The following is a 24,568-nucleotide window of genomic DNA, read 5'->3' as shown; positions in this document are numbered from 1 at the left end:
GATAGAGCACGAGCAGGGGAGGAGCAGAGAGAGAATGACACACAGAATCCAAAGCAGGCTCCAGGCTCTGAGATGTCAGCATAGAGCCCCACGTGGGGCTTGAACTCACTAGAGGTGAGATCATGACCTGAGCCCAAGTTGGATGCTTAACCAACTGTCACCCAGGCACCCCCGAACAAGAAAGCATTTATTGTTATTAGTATCATGTTGCCTTTGGCAAAGTATTCACTAACTGATGCAGCAAAATAATATATCTAGTATGCTTTTAATAACATGCTTTTCTAAATATAAATCATACTAATATAACCAAAGAAATAGGACGTAATCAGGCTCTAACACTAAGTAGAACAAGAATACCAATAATGGCTAACTCCTTAACACTGTGTACCTGAAAGAATACTGAACAGCTTATATGTATCATTTAATCATAATAATGATCCTTTCAGGTAAGATTTGTTATAATCAACATTAACAGTAATAGGACTGCGGATAAGAAACTAAAGTATTTAGCTAGTAAGTTGAAGAGTCAGGATTAGAACCCTGGCACATTTGACACCAGTGTCTGAGTGCTTTCTCTCTACACCAGTTTTCTCAAATTGTGGTCACAGACCCCTGGGGACCTTCAAGACTCTTCAGGGATCTACATATCCCAAGCTGTTTTCAAAATAATACTAGGGTATTTCTTACTCTTTAATATTTGTGTTAATGGTGCAAAGCCACTGGTAGATAAAACTTATTACAAATCAAGGTAGTGGCACTAAAGTGTAATAGTGTAATAGTCATATTATTGTGAAGGATTAACATTAGCAATTTTAAGTATCTTTTTAAATGTTTCATGAGACAAAATAGGAAGTATGCATAAGACACTTATATTGTGTACTGAAGTGTATGGATTGTCTTGATAAAAAGCAGTTGGGCAATAGTTTGAGCTGTGAGTCAATGCAAATGCCTTTTTTTCCCCCCAGGAATACCATTTTTTCCCCTTGCAAGCATGACATATAAACAACTATTTTTTCTAGGCTTTCGTATTAGGCAGATATTTCTCAAAAATAAATGAAGTGAGCCTGTCACTTTAAGAAAATATTCTTGAATATTTTCAGGTGATTATTAGAATTTTAGAAAACTTATATCTGCCACTGTGAGCCTGGCAGCCTCCCAATATTTAACAATTTTTGGTTGTTGTGAGATCAATGGTTATATATATATTTTTTTTAATATGAAATTTATTGTCAGATTGGTTTCCATACAACACCCAGTGCTCATCCCAACAGGTGCCCTCTTTAATACCCATCACCCACTTTCCCCTTCCTTCCACCCTCCATCAATCCTCAGTTTATTCTAAGAGAAAAAAAAAAAAAGAGAGAGGGAGGGAGCCAAACCATAAGAGACTCTTAAAAACTGAGAGATCAATGGTTATATTAATGAACATGATTTTTTTATGTTATATAATGAAATGTTTCATAGTTGAAACATTTATTGAACCAATATTTTAAATGACCAACACATGATATTACAAAATCACGCATGGGTAAAAAGAGCCACTCAAAGTGCAAGATAGACTGACTGATTTGAACGGAACAGAGTATGCAAAGTTCATTGGTATAGTTTTAGATTGTATATTGCAACTAAACTTTAAGAAACCACCATGGTCCAAAAAGGCCCTTTGCCAACTACGTGTCTGTGTAAGTCCAAATTTTCTTCATACCCTTCAACCAAAACAATTATTCACAACAGATTGATTTCAAAAGCAGATATGGGACTATAGCTTTCTTCTATTATGTAGAAACTGCAAAAATATAAAATAATACCACTCCATTATTTTTTGGGAAAAAATTATTTTTCAGAAAAATATGCTATTGGGCTTAACATGTAGTAGTTTTGCTGTCATTTTTAAATAAATTAATACATAAACATATATTTTTTAAATGTTAATTTATTTTTGAGAGAGCATGAGTGAGCAGGGGAGGGGCAGAGACAGGGAGTCAGAGGATCCGAGGTAGACTCTGTGCTGACAGCAGAGAGCCCAATGCGGGGCTCAAACTCACTAACCCTGAGATCATGATCTGAGCTGAAGTCAGATGCTTAACTGACTGAGCCACCCGGGCACCCTAATACATAAATATTTTTTAAATGTCTTTAAATATTTATATATGTAACCAACATAGATAAAAACTCTTTGATATCTTTGTTCCTTAAAGAGGTCTCAAGACCAGAAAGTTTGAAAACCAGTGTATTAATACTACACCTCCTTTCACTTGTCTTTCAACCAGTGTAAGGATACATTAGATTGGGAACAGAGTTGGGGGAGATTCAAGTGAGGATTTACTAAATAGAGAAGCCTGCTGGAAATTTAACTTGTGTGTATGTGTTCTTAGCAAGAAGGCACCAAAATATAACTTTATCATTGCCTGTGAAATTAATAAGTCTTTGATTTCTAAGATGTGGGCCATTTCTGAAAGGTAGTTAAGCTCTATTGGGAGAAAGATAGCTCCATAAGCCATTGTATTCAGCCTTAATGAATCCAAGGTCAGTAGAATAGGGCTAAAACTAATATTGTGGACATTATAGCACTAGTCAGACAAAAGGACACAGGCTAGCATTTTGCAGATGGACTAGAGCAGGTCAGTGGGGACTCTTGTTACAGGAAATTCTAAATAAGGTGCACTTCCCTAATTTATCCTGTAACCACATCTTGATAAAATCTAAAAAGCTCATTACCAGCAGTCTCTGCTTTAGATTAGAATTTAAATTTCTTTCTGTAACACTAACAATATGGAGACCCAGAATAAGTGAACAGACAAAACAAATAAACAAATAAATAAATATTTCTAACAATCCTTTTACACTTTCTGTTAGTATAAACTCAGTTGGATATAAATTTTGAAAAGGAAGGAGAAAATCAGTAGCTGTATAAGCATCCATTAAGACTGTATAAGCAGTTAAATGACAATGGTTTGGCCAGCATACTTGCTTATCACAGAATTTGTTAGCTTTATCTTTAGCAGTGACAGTAGGTTCAAAAGGCACATATAGGACTGAGATACAGCCCTTATCATTTCTACTAATGGCCACCTGACAACTTTTCATAATGTGCAAGCTGAATGCTATTCATAGTGTTTCAGAAAAATAGTTTCCTTAAGAACGAAGAAACATACTTTCCTGTTCTCATTTCAAAGGCCTGGTATATTTTCAGAAGCAGAAATATACACCAAGAAAAAATGATAAAAATCACCCTACCCCGATTTTGCCAAATACACATTACTTACCCTATTTATATGTAAATCACGTAACCACCACGACGTACATAATCTAAGCATCACATCAGTGCACACTATTCCTAACTATTCAAGCTCCAGCAGTGCTCAATATTCAGAGTTCTGTGACCCACAGCAAATGGCAAGAAGCCAGAAATCACAATCTTTTCTGCAATGGGAGCCTGCATTTCAATGACAGAAGATTAATGAGGGCTTCTTTTGATAGGATTAGTTATTGAGCGGGCAACTCAGTTTGGGATATTATTACAAAAGTGCCCACCCTTGCCCTTGATGAACTTCACCTCTATTACTAGAGGTACAGAAAGTCACCAAAGCAATTATTTTAAAGGTGGAAAACCGAAGACAGTAAGTCAAGGGAAAAAAAAAAAAACCCAAAAAACAAAAATGCTGTACAAACTAATGAAAAATAACTAAAAATTAGTTTGTTAATAGAACTCTATCAATTAATAAAGAAAAATGTTAGAAAAATTCTCCATTTCAATCACACACCTTCCACCAGTCTTCACTGTCAACAATCTCTACATTAAAAATATCAAATCTGTTTTCAAAATTAAATTTAAAAACAGTCTTAACATTTTGATATTATCTACAGACTTGAGAAACAGGCCAACAAAATACAACAAAACAAAAAACAAGATAAGAGATCAAAAAACAATCATCTGTTAACATCTTAACTTTGTTAAATACCTTTCATTTTGCTTATTCTCTGAGACAAGAAAATAGTTGCAGAAAAGCAAATTTTCTCCAGGTTAAGCTATATTCTCTTTCCCTCATTTCTCTTTGTTTACCCCAGGATTCCCAATAATGAAAGAACCATGCTTTGGAGGGTGTTTGGAAATATATGCAGAGTCATTTTTCAGAAATACATGCAAGCATTTAATTGTCACCATGATTAGGGGATTACTACAGGCAATCAGTGGCTGGGGGCCAGTGAGGCTCAGCATTTGCCCGGTACTAGATATTCTCATCATACAAGAAACTGTCCCTCATCCCACATGACTTATGAATATCTCCTAAGGTTAATCACAGTACATGTATAAATCCATATTACTTCATTAAAATACTAGTATTAAGGAGTTTTTGTAAGAAATTACACAAAAATGCCCCACTAAGATGGGGTCATAATAAAGAGGGAAGCATAAATCAAAGATATCATATATAAATTATTGAATTATTGAATAATTAACTCACCCCATGTAGCAGTACATTTAACAAACACCAATGTACTCTCCACTCAGAGTTAAGATACTATTTAACAGATCATAACACTTTGTGACAACTGCTTTGGAAAGTATTAAAATAAAAAAAATACATTATCAGTAGAATGGAAAGCTACTTTGTACCACCATTTCTCAATTCTAATTTTCTCTTTTTTAAATATTATGTTTTATACTTTCTGTAACTTCCGTAAAAATTCCTTCCTAGGTGTAAATAATAAATATGACACTCCATATTTAGGTCTTTTAGTCAATCTAGAACTTATTTTTACATATGGTGTGAGGTCAGCTTTGATTCCCACCTTCCCTCCATATGGTTACCCAACTGTATCAGGTCCATTTATTCAATAATCCATTCTTTTCTAATTGATTTATAGAGGCATCTCTGTCAAAATCTATTTATGGGTGGGTCTGTTTTGTGTTTTTTGTTTTAGTAGTTTATATTAATATCACTGCATTAGTATTCTTTTGGTTAATATGTGCCTGACATGTTTTTTATCTCCTTTTTTGACCAATAGCCGTAAATTTTTATCTCTTATAAATAGCATATAGAAGGATGTTTTAAAATATCTGAACAATTCCTTTATTAGGCAATCTAATTAATTTATATTCTTTCTATGGTCTTTCTATTTTTTACAGGATTTGTTGACTTTTCTTTGCCTCCCCCCCCAAATTGGTTTGAAGTTATACATTCTTTTTCTATTCTCTTAGTGATTATCATTAAAATTTTAATATGCATTCTCTACTTCTGGATTTTTTGTGAGTGGAAACACTGGCTGTCCTTTTTCTGGATTATATTTTCCAAGGCTGTTTTCATACAAACATATTAGAAAATGTATGTATGGTTAGAAAACCAACACAAATATGCTAATGCTCCTGCTGCTTGCTGTGCTATGAGTAACAATGTCCCTTGTCTCTGACCCAGGAGTCTTGAGTTTCTTGCCACCACCCATGAAATGTACCAGGCTCAGTTAGTAGCTTTTACGTAAAGTGAAATCATATCCCAGATCTGAAAAGATCAGTGACTTAATATGTAACGAGTATATTTATTTTCCTCTCCTATAAGGCAAAAACATTATAATACTTTTAAGCTGAGTTCTCACCTGCTCTTATCTTTGATATTATTGTTGGCTAACATTTTATTCCCATTTGGCTATTTGCCTTTCCTAAATTGACTTTATGTATAAATATTAAATAGTCATTGTTTAATTACATTTATAAACTAGTGAGGATTAGATGAGTAGTTTAAATAGGATGGAACGGTGCTTGGCACACAGTAAGTACATAATATATGTTCGCATTATTACGTTTTAACAATGTTTTTTGCTCACCTTCCTCAGACCATACTCATTTAAAGTTCAATTTTCCTAATTAAAGCAAATATAAATTATATATTCTTTTTTGTGAGTCCTTTCTTAATACTGTCTATATTTATAGTATATCTAAAACTTTAATCAGGCTTTCTTTGTAATTCCATACATATTTTTCTGCATAAATGTTTTTTGTCAATCTACAACCCTGCCTGAACCAATGTCATTTTCTGCTTACTACTGAGCACAATTAGGTGCTTTCAAGAGAGGTCTTTGAAAATAATTATCCCTTCTTTTAGTCTGTGTCTTAACCATTAGTATTTTTTCCCTCAAATATTACCAACTCAGCAGTCAGCTCTTCTATAATTTCATCTCCAGCCATAATATTTAATGTAGTTTTGTCTTATATCTCCCAAACGTGAAACAAGAAAGGTGGGGTTATATAAAATGAATACTTAATATGATAGTATGTATACTGGTTAATTTTTTATAAGGTCTTTTATCTCCATATAATTATAGGGCTTGTCCTTATTTTGTCTGTTTTATAATTTGTATATGTTCTTTCTTGGAGGGCTCATTGAATAAACCATACACTCAAATAAAAGGTATTATTACTCCAGAAACCTAGAAGCAAATGACACTGTAAATGTTAAGAATGGCTGCCATAGGCCTGATCACATCACAGAGTTACATATAGCACAATACAAAGAGCAATGAACTAGGAGTAAGTATATCTATGTTTTAGTCTCTATTCTCCCAATGGAAGATAAACCAGACTAGGGGCAGAGGCTTGTCAAATGATGTAAGGTAAAATTTTAGTTCTGTGACTAATTAGTTTTATCTTCTCAAACACTGTATTTCTTATCAACTAAATGCTGAAATTATCTGCTTCATTCGCCTTGCAGGTTTGTTTTGAGAATCAAATGAAATAATGTTTACGAAAATATTTTTAAACTTCAAAGCACTCTGCAAGAATTTATACCATAAGTATTATTGTTAACACTTTAAATACATTAGTTGAATGTGCCAATATAAACATTTTTCACCTCCAATCTTAACATCAATATACTGGTCCCTGAATATAAGCCTCAAGGGGAAATGCATGATCAGGAAACAAAGAAAGTTAAGATGGAATAAAGAGATCTCTATCTCAGAAGTTTTTTTTTTTTTTTGAGGTTTATAAAAACCTATGATACTATACTCCAAAAGACTATTTAAAGAGGTTTGATTCCATGTCCCACACCACAGATGAGTAATAGGTTAAGCTACACCATGGCTAAACTTTAAGAGTCAATTCTGACTTCTGGGTTGACATGGACTATTAAGAAGCTAATGAAGTAAGCCAAAATCTGGCAAAGCTTCTTAGGTTAATATATGAAGAAAAACACAGAAGCAGCTACTTAAAAACTCACTGAAGTTCAAATTTCCTACTTCTTCAAAAGCAGCCTGAATATCATAAAATCCAAGTGAAAACCCTTACGGCAGTTTAATACAACACTCACACTAAAGGATTTTTCAAAACAACTTGATAGTGCCAAAAAAAATAAGATACTTTCCCTTTACTTAAAGTGAGAATATGGAAGGTAATCACCGAAACTTTACAACAGAAGGCTGCAATTAGTAGCAGTACTTAGTTTAGACATAAGGACTTCTTATGACAACACAACTTTAAAAACAGTACTCTTTTGTGCTAATTTCTGCTTTATTTTTTACCTCATGTTCTATTAATGTACCAAGTACTTACATCTGGAATAAATCCAATCTCATTGAGATGATTGCTCAGCTCTGGATCATGGAAAGCAATCATCTGAGAGAACACAGTCAGATACTCTGAAATGACAATATAAAACAATCATCATTTTTACACAATACTTCAAAGACACTAAATTCATATAAATTACAGCTTTATTTACATTTTGAATGATATTTAAATTCTCTAGGAAGAAAATATACTTTAACAGGTAATTTTCTGTTTTATTACTTTAATCACTTCCTGCTAATTATTAAACATACCAAAAAGCTATGGCACAACTTATTTTCTGCCTTCTAAACTATCAGTTCATTTCTTGAATCACAGATTATACATAATGTCTTCCTATTAAATTCAACATACATTTTTCTCTAGCGATATTAAATCTGTCTTGATTTATTGTATATTCACGAAGTGGAAGAGATACTTAAATAAGGACCAACACTTAAAAAACATTTTTTTTATTTTAGAGGGAGAGAGAGAGAGCATGAGTGGGGTAGAGGGGCAGAGGGAGAGAGAGAGAGAGAGAGAGCGCATGAGTGCAGTAGAGAGGTAGGGGGAGACAGGGAGAATATCAAGGAGGCTCTACACTCAGTGCAGAGTCTGACATGGGACTCCATCCCATAACCCTGGAATCATGACCTGAGCTGAAATCAGGACTCAGATGCAACCCACTGAGTCACCAAGGTGCCCCAAGAACAACACTTTATAAGCAATCACGAGTACAATAATTATGCTTCAAATCTGTTTATATATACAGATATAGGCATTTGTTCCAGTTCTAAATTATTTCCATCTAAGGCTCCCTATTTGCCATATTTAGGAATAAGAATTAACAAATGTTAATCAGAAAATAGGCACACAGGGGGCACCTGGGTGGCTTAGCAGGTTAACCTTCAGACTCTTCATTTTGGTTCAGGTCGTGATCTTGTGGTTCATGGGAAACAGCCCCACATCAGGCTCAGCAGTGACAGTGTAGAGCCTGCTTGGGATTCTCTCCCTCTCTCTGTGACCCTCCCCCACTCTCTCTCTCAAAATAAATAAATAAATAAACATAAAAAAAACAGGCACACAGTAGGCAATTAAAAATACTGTTGTTGATTTTAATCCTATTGTAATTCAGAAAGTCCAGTTGAAATATAAAGAATATTTCCTTATTTTTTTCATTATTTCAGCAAATTACTATTTTGTCAATTTACTTACTATGTTCTAACCTAAACAGGATTCTGGCAACGATCAACTCAAGGGCAAGTAAACCATATTTTTACTAAGTAAAAACACAAAATTAACACATATTTTAAGGAGTTCAACTTCTTTCTTCCCCCCTTTTTGAGATTAAAATGACAATAACTCTATAAAATGAGTAGAATGCTGCCTTACTTAAATCTAATGGTTACTGTGAAGATAAATGGTAATAAAAGACTGAATATGAATTATTTTTTCCAGTTAATAACAGAGGGCTGGGGAGATTTCATGACCTACTTAGGATTTTTCTCTAGTTTATGACATAGCCAGGTTCAGAATTTAGGTTTTCAGATACCTCGTGGTATGTTTTTTTCTGCTGTGCCAAAAAGGAGCATATTTCAAAAGAGCACAAACTGTGAGTTGTAGGAATATTGGAGAATGTGGTAAGAAAAATTTCAGACTATCTGTATCTTTCTGAAGGAAGATAGACATTCACTACTTCCTAGGGATTCCCCTGGAAATGATATGGAAGATGCTGAAGAATTCAGTATGATGCTGGAATGAGACGTTCGTAATGAGCACACCCAGTGCTCATCTCAACAAGTGCCCTCCTTAATGCCCATCACCCATTTTCCCTCTCCCCCGCTCCCCCCGTCCACCTTCAGATATCATATGTTTTCACTCATATGTGGATCTTGAGAAACTTAACAGAAGACCATGGGGGAAAGGAAGGAGAAAACAGTAGTTCCTTTAAAAAAAAAACAAGAACTATATAAAATTGCATTTTAAAACTCTGGTAAATTAATTATAAAAACTGTTTTCCTTTATCAAATAAAGGTCAATACTTGAACCACTAGTACTACTATTTCTGAGCACTCCACTATTCAAATCTACACTGTGGGGTACCTGGGTGACTCAGTCAGTTAAGCATCTGACTCTTGATTTCAGCTCAGGTCATGATATCATGTTTTGTGAGTCTGAGTCACTAATTGAGCTCTGCACTAAAAGCATGGAGTTTGCTTGGGATTCTCTCCTTCTCCCTCTCTCTCTCTCTGCCCCTCCCCCATGCATGTTTTCTCTCTCAAAATAAATAAGTAAACATTAAGAACAAAAACCCAGGGGTGCCTCGGTGGCTCAGTCGGTTAAGCGTCCGACTTCGGCCCAGGTCATGATCTCACGTCCGTGAGTTCAAGCCCCGCGTCAGCTTCTGTGCTGACAGTGCAGAGCCTGGAGCCTGTTTCAGATTCTGTGTCTCCCTCTCTGTCTCTGACCCTCCTGCATTCATGCTCTGTCTCTCTCTGTCTCAAAAATAAATAAACGTTAAAAAAAAAAAGAACAAAAACCCCAAAAAACAAAAAAACAAATCTACATGTCATTAGGTATCTATAAACATGGCTGTTATATGGTGTCACATGATGAAATAAAGTACTTCCCATACCTTAAAAAAAATGACTATAACTCAATGAAAGTTTCCTCTTAACTTCAACTCCTTCCTTCCATAAAGTAGCAGATCTATTTTTCAAACCCATTATTGGGTGAAAATAACCTATAAAAATAATGTCTGATTTTTTTTAGTTCTTAAAGTACCTTATTTTTAACATTTCAAGAAATATTACTAAATCCTTGATAATCTCTTAGTATAAGTAGCCTTCCCCTCTTTTCCTCAATTAAAACTTTGCTTCTGCTGGGTATTATATGTAACTGATGAATCATTAAAGTCTACTCCTGAAACTAATATTACACTATATAAATAAAAATTTGAAAAAAAAAAAAACAAAAAAAACCCTGCTTCTAATGACCAATTCTAATGAATTTTATAATTATTTACCTATAATCAATGATACATATTTTACAAAGAGGAGCATCAAGAAGGGCCACAAAGAAAAGATGAGGCAGTGCTGTATTCAATACCATGATAAAGCCAAATTTCAGATCTAATTTGAACTTCTACCCATGGCTTCTAGGTAAAGAATAGGTATTTGATTAATACTTTTCTTGATTTCATGTTTATTCTATACCAATAGCATTCATTCTATCTACACACTGTCTCATCTTTTCATCTAAGAACAAGAAAGGCATAATTCACATGAGCTTCAAGAGTTACAGATTAAAGTGAAAACTCAGGTCAGACCCCAATACCCCAGGGAACTTCCAGGTTTAACTTTAAATTTTTTTTTCTACTTCTAATTAGCAATAGTATGTTTACAGTCTTAGTTTACCCAGAAGCTAGAAGTATGCAATACCAATAATCATAAGCATTCAACAATATGTTCATGAAAGCATACAGCTATTAACTTTTAAAAAGCACATTTCATTAAAGAAATTTTTTAATGTTTATTTTTGAGAGAGAGAGATGGAATATGAGTGGGGGCGGGGCAGAGAGAGAGAGAATCTGAAGCAGGCTTCAGGCTCCCAGTTGTCAGCATAGAGCCCGACACAGGGCTTGAACCTATGAACTGTGAGATCATGACCTGAGCCAAAGTCAGATGCTTAATCGACTGAGCCACCCAGATGCCCCAAGCACATTTCATTTTAAACCAGAAAAACTGTGCCTCAAGAAATTCTCCATAGATATGCTCCAGTTTATTAAATATCATTCTTATCTGAACCTGATAAAAGATAATTATTATGTGGTATTACATGGTTAATTAAGGATCAGCTGAAGAAACCTAATCCATCATGAAAACATATTCCTTGCATTCTGCCAAATACCAATAGCTGGATTTATGATATGTGTTACAACTGCATATATATGTATAAAATACAAATATATGTATTTTTTATAAGATACATACAAATAAATATGTATACATGTTTATATATTATTATGTACTATGTATTATCTCATATAGAAACAGAAGTCATAAGGTTGGCACAAACTGGTTGCTTGGGACAAGCTTTGGAACGAGATATACTATGGTTTGTTACATTTAGAAAAATTTCTTTAAAGGTGGGATATGATAGAACTGATGAAGTCAGCACTATGTGATATTTCAAGTTATTTAAAAAATGCACTTAAGGGGCGCTTGGGTGGCTCAGTCGGTTGGGTGTCCGACTGCGGCTCAGGTCATGATCTCACAATTTGTGGGTTTGAGCCCTGTGTCGGGCTTTGTGCTGACAGCTCAGAGCCTGGAGCCTGCTTCGGATTCTATGTCTCCTTCTCTCTCTGTACCTCCCCCACCTGTGCTCTGTCTCTCTTTGTCTCTCAAAAAAAAAAAAAAAAAAAAATGCACTTAAAAGTTCCCGAGTAAGTTAAAAAAAATCTGAAGTGCATATGTCCTTTGATTTAGAAATCAACCTCAGAGAATTTAAGGGTAGTACAGAAAAATAGACCAGTAGTCAAAATAAAACAAAGAATTTCAAGGATATTACTGCTGACTCTTATAATGTTCATAAACATTCTAATTGTGATTTCTAATAATGAAGATATACATCTAGAGCCATAATATAACCCCCCTAAATAGTGTTTCCTAACTAATAGGTGATGTATGTAAGGGTAAATGTTATTCTTTAACATGAAAATCAAAATATTTACACAAATTCCCCTTAAACTTCAAGTGAAGATTCATGTTGCACTCCTGCCCCAAATCATGTCTAATAAATTTTTTTGTGTGTTTTAATGAAACTTCATACCTTTTATTTTTTGCAATGACATATTAAATAAAATTATTTTCCCTTTTGATTCCTCCAAATTAAAAATTCTTATACCTCTCCTTTAAAACAGCTTAATTTATTACATACTTTTAAATGACAGTGTAAGGATTTCATATGACTGTATCATATTTTTGTGCAGCTGTTTATAAATAAGTCATGTTTGTTTTCAAAAACAATTTCATAAAATGGATACAGGATGAAATTTCAGAAAGTTTCCACACATGGATATCCTTATTTTTTCCTTTCTGACTAGTCTTTCTTCTTTCATTCTCTTAGCCAGGGTAAGGAAAGAAGAAGGATGATAGGGGATAGATTTAAAGCAAAAGATTTCCTCTGCTCACCTATCAAAAACGACATTCTCAGTTCTGTAACTATTTATTTTCACTGCTCGTTTTACCTTGAAGATGGTTAAGTATAGATAAATTTGCAAAGAGTCATAAAACTCTTGCCAATTAAAATGTGCCCAAATGAATTTATTTGGTGACATTCTGACTCACAGCACTCAAAAGAAGTCAAAGTTATTTCACTGCCAATGAACCCAAATTAGATGATCTCCCATTACAAAGTTTGCTACTTGTAAAATTTGGCTTACTGCGTGAAGTCACAAGAACAAGTGTCAACATTTATGTGTATAAAGGAAGAGGTGGGTTAAAAAAAAGAGAAAGATAATTTTTAGGGCTACATTTGTCAGCTATTTTTTGCATGTGTACCCTGCTCTGCTAAATCTACAAACAAACTCACTTAATGGTTTTCATATTTCTAGTAAAGGTAGAATATTTTCAGTCTCCGAAAAAAAATGTCTTTACTCACATGATGCAAGACACTCTTGAAAATGGCAAGGCTGTATACTCAATGTATTTTATACTATCTTCCGATATCCTATCATTAAAGCCATCCACGACAAAGATGTACATTCAACCCAAAATAAGAAATGCACCATTTTCCTAAATGCATAACACTTATACTGTAGTTACATATAAGGAGATTTATATTATACTCCTGTTTTTAGACCATAACAGACTTTAGTCTATCTTCCTTCCTCCTTCTCTCCCCCAAAACTTATTGAATGTCTATGTGCAGTGTGACCATACATCGAAGTTTACGTGGGAGAGTCCCAGTTGCTGCCTTGGGCTCAGTGTCTGGTGCAGTTTAGTGTACCTTTTAACTATGAAAAATATCCAATTTAGTTATATAGCCACTGTGGCTACGTGTTGCACTACTTTAAATGTTAGACATTACAGAGAAGAAGATAACATCCTTTCCCCCAAAGGATTTAGAAACATCTTACAGGTAAACAGAATACTGGGGAAATTTTCACCCAGTTTTATTTCCTAAGTTTATATGGCATTTCTGTATTCGTTTCCCTTTCTGATGTGTAGGAACCACATCTTCCAACTGGTCCAAGTATGAATATGCCTTAGTTTTATAAACAGTACAAGAATGTTTAACATCGTGGCAAAATTCCAATGGCTGTTTTGGTGAACAACACAGAGTAGGATAACTTCAAAGAACAGTTTAAAAGTTTATAGGCCAGTTTTCTGGGTTATTCCCTTCTTAAATGCAAAATGACATTAAAGTATAGTTAGGTTTTCCACAAAGGATGAGTTCCCATTCTTAATGATTAAATGGCTGCCTCTCTTCACTGGACTCAAGCTGCCTTTTTTTTCTCTTCAATAGCCTAAATTATGTATTTCCAGTGAGTTATAAGCCTGTTTTCCAATATCTCTGAAACTCAAACCAATCTATCCCTTTCAGATCCCTCCACCTTTTTCAATCCAACTGGTACTCTAAGGTTCTGAATCTAAGAGAAATTTTAGTAATCTTTAGTTAGAGGTCCAACCCTGAGTTGTTTAACCAGTATTTTATTTTTAAAATCCTGTGTTGATACTTTATAACTCAATAGTAACACCACTGCGGATAATCTGATAGTGCCAAAAAAAAAGTATGTCTCATTAGGCTAGAAGTAATTAAATTTTTCACCTTTTTAAAAATGTCTAGAGGTAACACGTTATAGGACACATCATATGGTATACAATTAAGGGAAACAGGATGTCTTGACTAGATAACTTTTCTCTCTTCTTTAAGAGACAAAGCATTTTAGACTGTGATGAGTATGTAAATACTATATTTTATTAGAAATTTTTAAATAAAAATATTTCAAGTTCTATTAGTATATAATTATAGAAACAAATATTTTTTCCAAATAACATTTAAAGTTGCTATTGAATATAGAAACTTCTGGTTTCTGTAGAGGCAATAAAATGACTCAATGAATATGCAATTCTATAATTAGCTATTGAATTGATTGGCTTTATATGATCTAAGGCTTTTCCAAAACTTGTGGGGAAAAAAGTGTTCATGTGTTACTTATGCCAATCAAAAATCAATGTTAATTTGAAGTTTAAAGCTTAAAATACCATCTAACAAAAGGGGAGGAGAGGACAAACCAAGAAGGAAAACACTAAAATGAGAGCTGAATATTTCTAATTCCAAGCCTAAAATAAACATTTGGAAGAAAAATAAAGCATTGTTCTTCCATAAAATTTAGTAACCAATAATCAGTATACTGTTTCAGCTCCTTCTTTAGCTCTCTTTTGGAATTCAGGCATTCTACTACTCACTGTTTTTTCAACCCATTTTGGAACTTTTTACTGCAGTTCTCTTACATGTTCTCTGTCTTAAGGATATCTTTCTCCCGGGCTGCCTAGGTGGCTCAGTTAAGCATCCAACTTTGGCTCAGGTCATGATCTCTCAGCTTGTGGGTTCAAGCCCCGCGTCAGCTCTGTGCTGACAGCTCAGAGACTGGAGCCTGCTTCGGATTCTGTGTGTGCCTCTCTCTGCCTCTCCCCCACTCACGCTCACATGCTCCTTCTCCCTCCTTCCCTCCCTCCCTCCCTCCTTCTCTCTCTCTCAAAAAAAAAAAAAAGTATTAAAAAAATTAAAGAATATCTATATCCCTTTTCACCAAGCAAGCTTCTACTCAGATTTCAAATTCATACATAAATATCCCTCTTTAATGAAACCTTTCTAGACATGCTATCTCTTCTTTTTGCCACTAAAAAGAAGACAGTTTAAAAAAATAAACATACCATAAAATAACCTCCCCAACTTCATCCTCTGTGCTAATATAGTAGTATGTACATTTATTTCATTGACTTATAAGTAGTTCTTTTCACATTTATTTCCTATATTGGGCTATGAAATCCCTTGGAAAAGGACTGAATGTTACTAACTCTAAGAACTTCTATTCCTTTAGTAGTGCCTGGCAGAGTCAGTGCAGAACAATTAATTATTGGAACACTAAATTAATTGAGACTGCTTCTTTCTTATGTAACATATATGGTCAATACAAAAAATGAACAAATAAACACCTTGACTGTTGTTTCCTGGGAAAATATACATGAAACATTTACATAATATTAAAGAACATTTATCATAGCTTTGAAAAGCTTTAAAATTAGTTACCAATTCAAGATTTCAAACACAAATTTATAGAAATTATAACAGAAAATTAACACTTACAAAAATAAACCTTAAATAATTGTATAGTCTTTTCATTACAGTATTAAATGTTAAAATACATTACTGATTAATCTAACAAACTAAGGATATTTGGGGGCCTTTCTGACTAGTTCCTCCAAATTCCTGTTGTGTACACTATGGTTTCTCTTTATCTTTATATATGAAACAAGATCTTATTTATTTGTATAAGCCTTTTTAGAGTGTATTAAAGAAGTCTACAAAGTATAAAAACACATCTTTTTCAAGCTGGAAATTCATTATCAATATAAAACACATCCATTCATCTGTATTATGAAATAGTTGCTAGAAAAATGAAACTTTTTAGAGTTAAATCATTTCTGTATTTTGAAACAGGAAGCTATACAGAACCAAAAGAAAACCCAATGTGATAGAAGCTTTCTAATATGGTCCTCTGAGAGCTAGCCAATGCATTTGATAAGTTCTGTTTTAATTGCTTTTTTGATGATTCTCCAAATACCTTTATCTTTCTTAAAGTACAGGCATCTAGCTATGCACTATGCTTTAATAGAAGCCTGATATATTTGGAAAAGTATTATTTCCAGGCCCTTCTATATGAGAGACCAATTAATATTATGGGTTCATGTTAGTTTAAAAAAATAACAGCATTATTTCTTACTTATACTTAATTGAAGATTAAGAAATCACGTTTTGTGATATACAAATACTCACCTACATATTTTCTACCTTTAATCTTTTCAGTTTGTTTTGGTCACAATTTGACAAATTATTTGCATTGTATAGCATCTGAAATCTCTTAGTATAATTCAAGGTGTTATTAAATCCACTCATTTTGGTATTGCTGGAATCTTAAAGAGTATACTGACAATTCTATAATAAATATCACTGATAAAGGTAATAAGGAAACTATAGATAAGTATGGAATACATCTCAATTAATATAAGATACACTCTTACAATACATAACTTCATTAATTCTCAGAAGTTGACATTACATGACTCTTGAAGTTATATGGCTTTACTAACTAATCTAAAAGCAAAAAGCACCTTCCTTTCTATAAAACATACTTGTCTTTGGTTACAGTAGTCATTAGAACAATATTGTAATTCTTTATGGATTTGGTAGAAAGACTAAACCTAATGGTCTCTTAATGGGTTTTAGTGATAGATTATCATCATATTTTATTGGGTCACATTCATAAATTTAATTGAGTATTGATCCTTTGACGTAAGTATTTTCTCTGTAAAAAAACAAGGAAAGATATTTGCTTACCTTGTATTACATGCGAGTTGTCTTTCAAGAAAAAGTTATACAGGTATTTGGGAATAAAAGCAGACATACATGCATAAGCCAAGGCTAAGAAAGAATAGGCAAAGGTATATGGTAAATTAGTTAATGAGGCAAATGATGAGCAGTTACTCAGCACATAATCCTTGAATCTACTACTAAACAAGAGTCATGTTAACAATTGATGGGAACACAAAATTAAGGGTGGGGGAAACCCTCTATCCTTTAAAAATAAAGAAAACATTTTGGACAACAAAAGATAACCACCCTACTAAATTTCAATTTCAAACTAGTGTGGCAATCATCCCACAATAATAAAAACTTTTATTACTTAGAACTTTATAATTTAAAAAAGTTCTAAAAATGATCATTATTAATGAGCTATACCAACTTTAAGATCCTTTATTTTTCTGGATACAAACGAAAGAGTCTGAGAACTTTGGATTTAGGAACTCTAGTCATAAATTATTCTTTCAAAGACAGATCTCTTATTCTAGGATCGATGCATGTGATACTAGACTTTGCTTAACTAAACATAGCAAAATCTCTGGTCTAGATTAATGATTTCGAAGAGCAGTGTACTTTAAAAATTATTTTAATAGTGAAATTTTAGTTTTCTGGGATTGTGCTATCTCTATTCCTGAAATCTTTATAAATTCTCATATGAAATAGAATTTGAGAAGATGGAGATTCTGAGATTGAGACTTCTAGAGATTCATATTCTATAGGGTAATGGTCTCTGTATGTGATATCGTTGGGGATTAGAATCAATTAAATTTAACATATATTTTTTGAGAATCCTACTATAAAAGAGGCATTATAAGAGGGGGGCAGGAAATTAAAAAAAAAACCTACCATTTAAAAAAGCTGCGAACCAAAGAAAGGGTTACTATATTACTGTATAAATTACTAAAATACAAAACTTACACAAGATAAATTTTCAGAAATACAAAGTACTGTATGGGTTCAAGAGGAAGGATAAGTCTTCATCAAGGAATGACTGAAATGATCAGCTTTGGAGATACAAGAGCACTACTGATTTCTTTACAAACTGTTTAGAAAGTATATATAGACTAAAGCTAATCTCCAAAGAAGTCAAGGTTTTCTCCAAAGTTTCATTAAGTGGTCACCAAAGAAGATGAATTCATAATCAGATTCTCCCTAAATTTCTAGTCACTGCCTGGTCACAACTGAAACTCTAGTAATAAATTAATCCTTTACATCCTCTAAAGTGAGTCTAGCAGATTATGTCAGAAATTTACAGTATCTACCAGGTAAAGAGAGCAAGAACCTTATAACAAAAACAAAAACCTTTCCTGTATGAATAAAATATTTTAGAATAATACGTATAATGATTGTTTAAATGATAAATAGGCTTACCTTCATTATTAAAATTTAAATATAGGAATGGAGCACAAAGCGAATCAAGACCTGATAGGAAGGGGTTGGGGGAAAGAATTCAATAAACATAAATCAGTATAAGTGCATATGTACATACCTTATTCAGCTCCCTGAATTACTGCTATGTAGATTAAGCATTATAAGTATTATCCATCCAGAAACAGATTACATCATGGGGTACTGTGAGGAGTAACTGATAATGACTGGTACATAGTAAATGCCCAATACAAATCAGCTATTATTATCAATATTATTAGTTAGAGAGAGACACACAGTGATAGAAAAATGTAAAATTGATAGGAGGTTTACAATACAGTCCCATTTCTGACCCTGTGTGATCTTGGCAATCACTTAATATCTCCAAGCATATTTCCTTATCTTGAAGATGGAGATTTGTCCTACAAGTTTCTCTGGGATGATGAAAAGAATTCTTTTAAAAATTGTGAAGTAAAATACAAACATATTACATATTTCTTTTATTGATAATACTGCTGTTCATATGTTGTCATGCTGAAGGAAGGTACATAAGTCTATAATTGTTAGGAAGATCTGGAACTCTAAAATGGACAGGGCTAGGAAAAATAATAGCTTCATTTTAAGTTCAGTCAGAAATTGAGATATAAAATATAAAAACTACTGTTCATAACAACTTAAAAAATAGAACTGGGAAGGAAGAATGGGTGTCTGATTCATGAATTTATCAATGGCTACAAAAATAATAATGAGAAAAGCTAAAAATCAAGGATATGGAATATTAAGGTTATTTAAAACAGGAGAGATAAATTAAATGAGCAGTTTAGGATGACATCCTGTTCCCTAATATCTAATAACCATGATAACCAAAGTTGTAAATCATTAAATGCCAAGAATATCAACTAGCTCCAAATTATTTATAGTATAATATTATTTCATGATTTGTATAAGCATTAAGAAAAGTATCCCCAAAGATCCCAATAGCACAAAATATTGTTCCTACTCTCCTAATCAACATTATGGTAAATTGTTTCATTAAATATCTTGCATTTAAATAATATCTAGTAGGCATTTAGACAAAGTTTAACAAAAAATTCTCTCAAAAAATAGATCATAGCTTCAGTATCAACTTTCTTCAAAGCCAAGGATACTTTGATATTTTAATTTTTTAAATTGTCAGTTATTCAACATGCTCCTAATACTTCAAAAAGAGTCTTAGTAATTGGGAGAAAAAAGTTACCTTGCCAATACACAAGATCAGGATGAGACACGACCCAGGCTTTTAATACACGCCTAAATTTTGCATGACCTTCTGGTGATGACAGCAGTTCATCGTACTGATGACAACGAGGAATATCCACTTCAATCTAAAATAGCAAAAACAATAAGGTGGGATTGTAATAAAGTGATTTGCAATAAACCCAAGATAACAAAAAGGAAGACTGCATCTTGAATTTCAAAACAGACCACCTACATAATCCTGGTTTCTGAAGTTTTTAAATTTTATATTAGTCCTCTGGAAACACCAAAACAGTTGTGTTTATACTTAAACAAAAAAGCAGATCATTTCTATTGAAAAGGTATGTATTAATATAGTTTTCAAAAAACCTTCCTTTATAAGCTGGTCTAAATAAAGGGCAATTTCTTCAGATAAAAGAGTAAAATTATTGGGGCCCCTAGGTGGCTCAGTCAGTTAAGCATCTGACTCTTGATTTTGGCTCAGGTCATGATCCCAGGGTCATGGGTTTGAGACCTGCATTGGCCTCTGCACTGAGCATGAAACCTGCTTAAGATTCTCTCTCTCTCTCTCTCTCTCTCTCTCTCTCACTCTTTCTGTTCCTCTGCCTCTTTCCCCTGCTTGTGCTTTCTCTCTGTAAAACTTAAAAAAAAATTATAAATAAATAAATAACAATTATTAGGAAAAGTTACTTAAACTCCTTTAAGGAACAGTTCTAACTCAATAAATTATAATTAGTAAGAACTATGCTGACTCTACCACCATATGCATATAGTGGCTGCTGATTATTCCTACTCAAGAAAATTCCTCCTGTCTTCTAAAAGTTAAAGATTTGGCAGAATTATCTTAGGTTGTTTAAGAAAATCTAAATCATACTTGTCTATCTGTAGGAATTGGAGTGTCTTTATCAATTGCATCATATTTGGCATGGATAGCCCCCTGCAAAAAATAAGAGAAGATATATTAATTCATCATATCCTTAATAAATTATTAACTTAGGCAAAATATAGTTTTTATAAACATCTATCTTTGAAAACACACCCAATTATAGATATGCACATTCAAACCCAAAGCATCATTTTAGAAAAATTCTCTACATCTGTGACATTCTGTGATGAACGTCCATGATAATATGCCATTTTGCTTAGGCAGACATTTGAATTATACACACAAGATGACAAATATGTTGAGTCACTCAGCTAATGAGTATGCTTAGCTGTTCTTCCAGTCTCCACAACACAGCACAGCACAGCCTTAATGCTCTATTCATTGTTATCTCAAACATAGTAAGTTTCATGAAGAAATTAAAAAGAAAAAAGGGGGGGGTAGTCATCTCTTGAGAAATTTTCCTGTTAAAGTTGAAAATAAAAGCAAAAATAAAATAAAACTGTTTGAAGGAGTTCAGCACTAGGAGGAAAAGATTTGGGATAAAGAATGAAATACCATGTGGAATCCCTAATGGAATCATTAAGGGATTAAAGAGATCATTTGCATTTTCCATTTATACCACTACAGAAGGAATAACTGAATAAACCACTTTAAATTTTGGTCATGTTCTACACAACCAAATATAGAACGATTCTTCTTAATTCTCTGGTTTACTATAATGGTAGAAAAGAGCTAGGAATTTGGGGTTCAAACTCTGATATTATAGGATATGTCAACATCTCTGGCACATCTATTTTATGAGATATTTGGACAACCTGACCTTGGAAGTCATCTTGAACTTTAGCATTATATGGTTCTACAGTTCAAATTATTATCATATGGTATGGAACAATAGGTATTCTCATAAAACAACAAACTAAACTCAAAGATATTTATAGACTTTCACCAAAAAAAAATCAGGAATGAAGAAAATAATTCTTTCAATGGAGAGTTAAAAGACTTAAATATACTTGCGAGAACTCACACACCAAAAAATAGGTGATGGATATCCATAAGATATCTTTAACAGAATCTAGGAAAGCAGGATGACAAAGAAATTGACAGGAAATGAAAAAATTTGGCAATGATTTGGCCCATTATCAAGACTACTGTCAACAAAGTCTCTATTAGTACCACAAGTCACCCTAATAATGTGACACCTCTCTTTTTCTCACTGCCACAGATAAGGTATTATAGAAGACAAAGTAGCTATTTCTCTCGGCAGCATGTACTAAAAGGCACTAAATTATATTAATGATTTTTGACAAGGTTCAAATTGGAGTGGAAGATTTCTCCCATCTTAGAACTACCTATAAATAGGCAATCCTATTTGTAAATGAACATATTCAAAAGGACAATATAACTGATATATATTTTAAATATTCTGACTTGACCTCTATTAAATGAAACATTAAATAGCATAAATCTAACAAGACTTCAATCATATTTTTCTATTCTATCTAGTCTATTCTTTTCCTCTATTCCTTTCACTAAAAATTGTCAAATAATCTTAATACTCAAATTTTACTATGTAATTTTTTAACAACATGGAAAATAGTTATTCAGAAAGCACTTTCCTTCTTCCTTCTTTCTTAATATTATTAATCAACCTCTAACCTCTTTTCTTTCTTACCTCAACTCCCAGAAGAGCAGCCCATGTTAAACCTCTCATAAGAGGAGGAATGTCAACTCGTGCTTCCTTCCAGATTTGGTTTTTTTTATATGGATAAGCCTAATAGATAAAAAAAGATATGAAAAAAATCTCAAGTAGCCAAGTGCCATCTTTTAATCTAAACAATGACAGAGTTAAAAGTGACCTGAAATAAATTTCCAAGTATCTGAAATTATTTTGCCTGGTATTAATAATACATATAAGTTAGTAATGGAATAGTTCCCTATCCTCTGTAGACCTTATACAATACAGTCAAAGAGAGGAGCTGAATCTCCTGTTTTTAATCATTCCTCTCTGTTTTGTGCTCTGGAAGAATTATGAATGACTCTTATGGAGAATAATATTACCAGTCTCATATGGGTTAAATAACGCATAAGGCACTTTGTAAAATATCAAGTGATACAGAAAGTATTCAATAAATAAAAGTTATTATTAAGGTTACTTCTATAAGCTTACATATAAATTTGTCTTTATAAATTTGTGCTTTAGGAGGCATTTCTAGAAGAGAATTAATAGGACACGGGGTATGGATGTTGTTGAGGCTCTTAATACATAATTTAAAATAGATTTATAGAATGTTTCAACCAACTTAACACTCCAAAAGAATGAGAGTTCCAATCTCAATATACATTTGCTCACTTTGATAATTCAATATGAAAAATAAAGGTCTATATTTTTTCATTCCTGGTGAAGATACATATTTTGAATAGACTTATTGACTAGTTGTATTTCTACTATGTTTTTTTACCCATTTCTCTGTTCCAATGATCGTCCTTTTTCCTGTTTATTTTTAAGTGTTCTTTAAATAGCAAGGATAATAATTAATCTTTTGTCTATGGTTTTGCATAGATGCCTTCATCTTGTTTTACTTTTTAATTTTATTTACTATGAACATGAGTCATTTTTAGTATTAAAGTTAAGCATATAAGATAGGTCATAAAAATTAGTGTTCTCATGACCTTGAGATTCCCTAAGAATTATTAATGAAATAAAAAATAAAGATTGTATATGGGCTCTTTACACTTTTGAATCCCTACCTTTAGCAGCCTGTCAAAGAGAATGATTCTGTTTAGTTGGTACTCTGTGTCCCTCTCTCTGATGATTAAAGGGAGAGTGGCAGCTGCAGACAACTCATTATTGCTGTTTGAATGAGGTAAATTAGACTGGCTATAAAAGAGAAACAAAAGCAGAAAAACTGACCAAAGTTATAAAATTAAAAAAAAACAAAACACCACATTTTTGTACTCTATTTAGGAAATAATTTTCAAAGAAAATGTGCAAGCTTCTTATCAATTTAATATAAACAGAAAAGAAAAATAATGGTAAAAGAATATATATATATATACACTCACTCATCTTCAAGTAGTGGGTAAAATGCTTCTCCACCAACATCTTTTAATCTCTGAATTTAAAGAGAAAATATTTATGATATTTAAGATCTGAGACAGAAACACTATTTTTATTTTTTAAAAATATGTAAAAGTTAGATATTTATGAAGATACCAAAAAACTATAAAACAGAATCTAAAATTCATTCCTATCATAAACATGCCACTATACCAAGCCTCCGGTGAGTTTAGCTGTGAAGAATATTCTTTTTGATTTTTTACCTTGGGAATTTCTTATAAATGTTAGACACTGATTATGACAGTTTTCCAAACACAATGCAGAATTACTAACATTAGTATAAAACTGAGTAAATGGAGACATTTTTAAATCATATGAATGTTATGTAAAAAAAGGGTACCTTTTAACACATACCCCTTAATTTAAAACTGAAGTCAGATTTATTTTTGCTTTGACACTGACACAAACTAAGACAAAAGGTGCTAATAAAAAGGATTCAATAGAATTTCTTACATCATACTTTGAATGTGCATGATTCAAATAGCTGGTAAATCAACTGGCAAAATTCAATTTTATTTTTTTCACAAACTTATTATAATAACTGTTATTCCAAATAATAATATTGCCAGGATTATAGGTATTCTTTAAAAACATAAGAAGGCAGGCAGTAGTAAAGTAAAATCTTAGATACATCCTAAGTAGGGTGATTAAAGTTAATCCTGTCTTGCCTGCTGCTCTGTTCTTCAGTCCAATGTCCAACTTGAGGGCCGAGTACCTGTTCCTGTGGGGACTGACACAGAAGTTCAAGCTCTGTGTGTAGGCAGCATTGATC

General features: G+C 32.9%; 1 protein-coding gene across 10 annotated transcripts in view; it reads right to left on the bottom strand.

Annotated features, from left to right (window-relative positions):
* TBCK (TBC1 domain containing kinase) overlaps positions 1–24,568 on the bottom strand; it is a 404,858-nt gene that overhangs the window by 288,300 nt on the left and 91,990 nt on the right. For all 10 annotated transcript variants that reach the window (XR_003420996.2, XM_053217079.1, XM_053217081.1 and 7 more), the window contains 8 exons: positions 23,742–23,791; positions 23,427–23,556; positions 22,351–22,449; positions 20,667–20,729; positions 19,794–19,920; positions 18,560–18,610; positions 17,165–17,248; positions 7,547–7,632 (listed from right to left, as the gene is read on the bottom strand). Coding sequence is in view for 9 of the 10 variants with exons in the window: in XM_053217079.1 (XP_053073054.1) it covers positions 7,547–7,632; positions 17,165–17,248; positions 18,560–18,610; positions 19,794–19,920; positions 20,667–20,729; positions 22,351–22,449; positions 23,427–23,556; positions 23,742–23,791 (690 nt within the window). In the remaining variant the exon portion in view is untranslated. The remainder of the gene's footprint in view (positions 1–7,546; positions 7,633–17,164; positions 17,249–18,559; positions 18,611–19,793; positions 19,921–20,666; positions 20,730–22,350; positions 22,450–23,426; positions 23,557–23,741; positions 23,792–24,568) is intronic.

Source organism: Acinonyx jubatus, chromosome B1 (assembly GCF_027475565.1).
Source record: "Acinonyx jubatus isolate Ajub_Pintada_27869175 chromosome B1, VMU_Ajub_asm_v1.0, whole genome shotgun sequence".
Lineage (NCBI taxonomy): Eukaryota > Metazoa > Chordata > Mammalia > Carnivora > Felidae > Acinonyx > Acinonyx jubatus.
The sequence above is the reverse complement of the archived record's forward strand: the minus strand, read 5'-3'. Positions and strand labels throughout refer to the sequence as shown.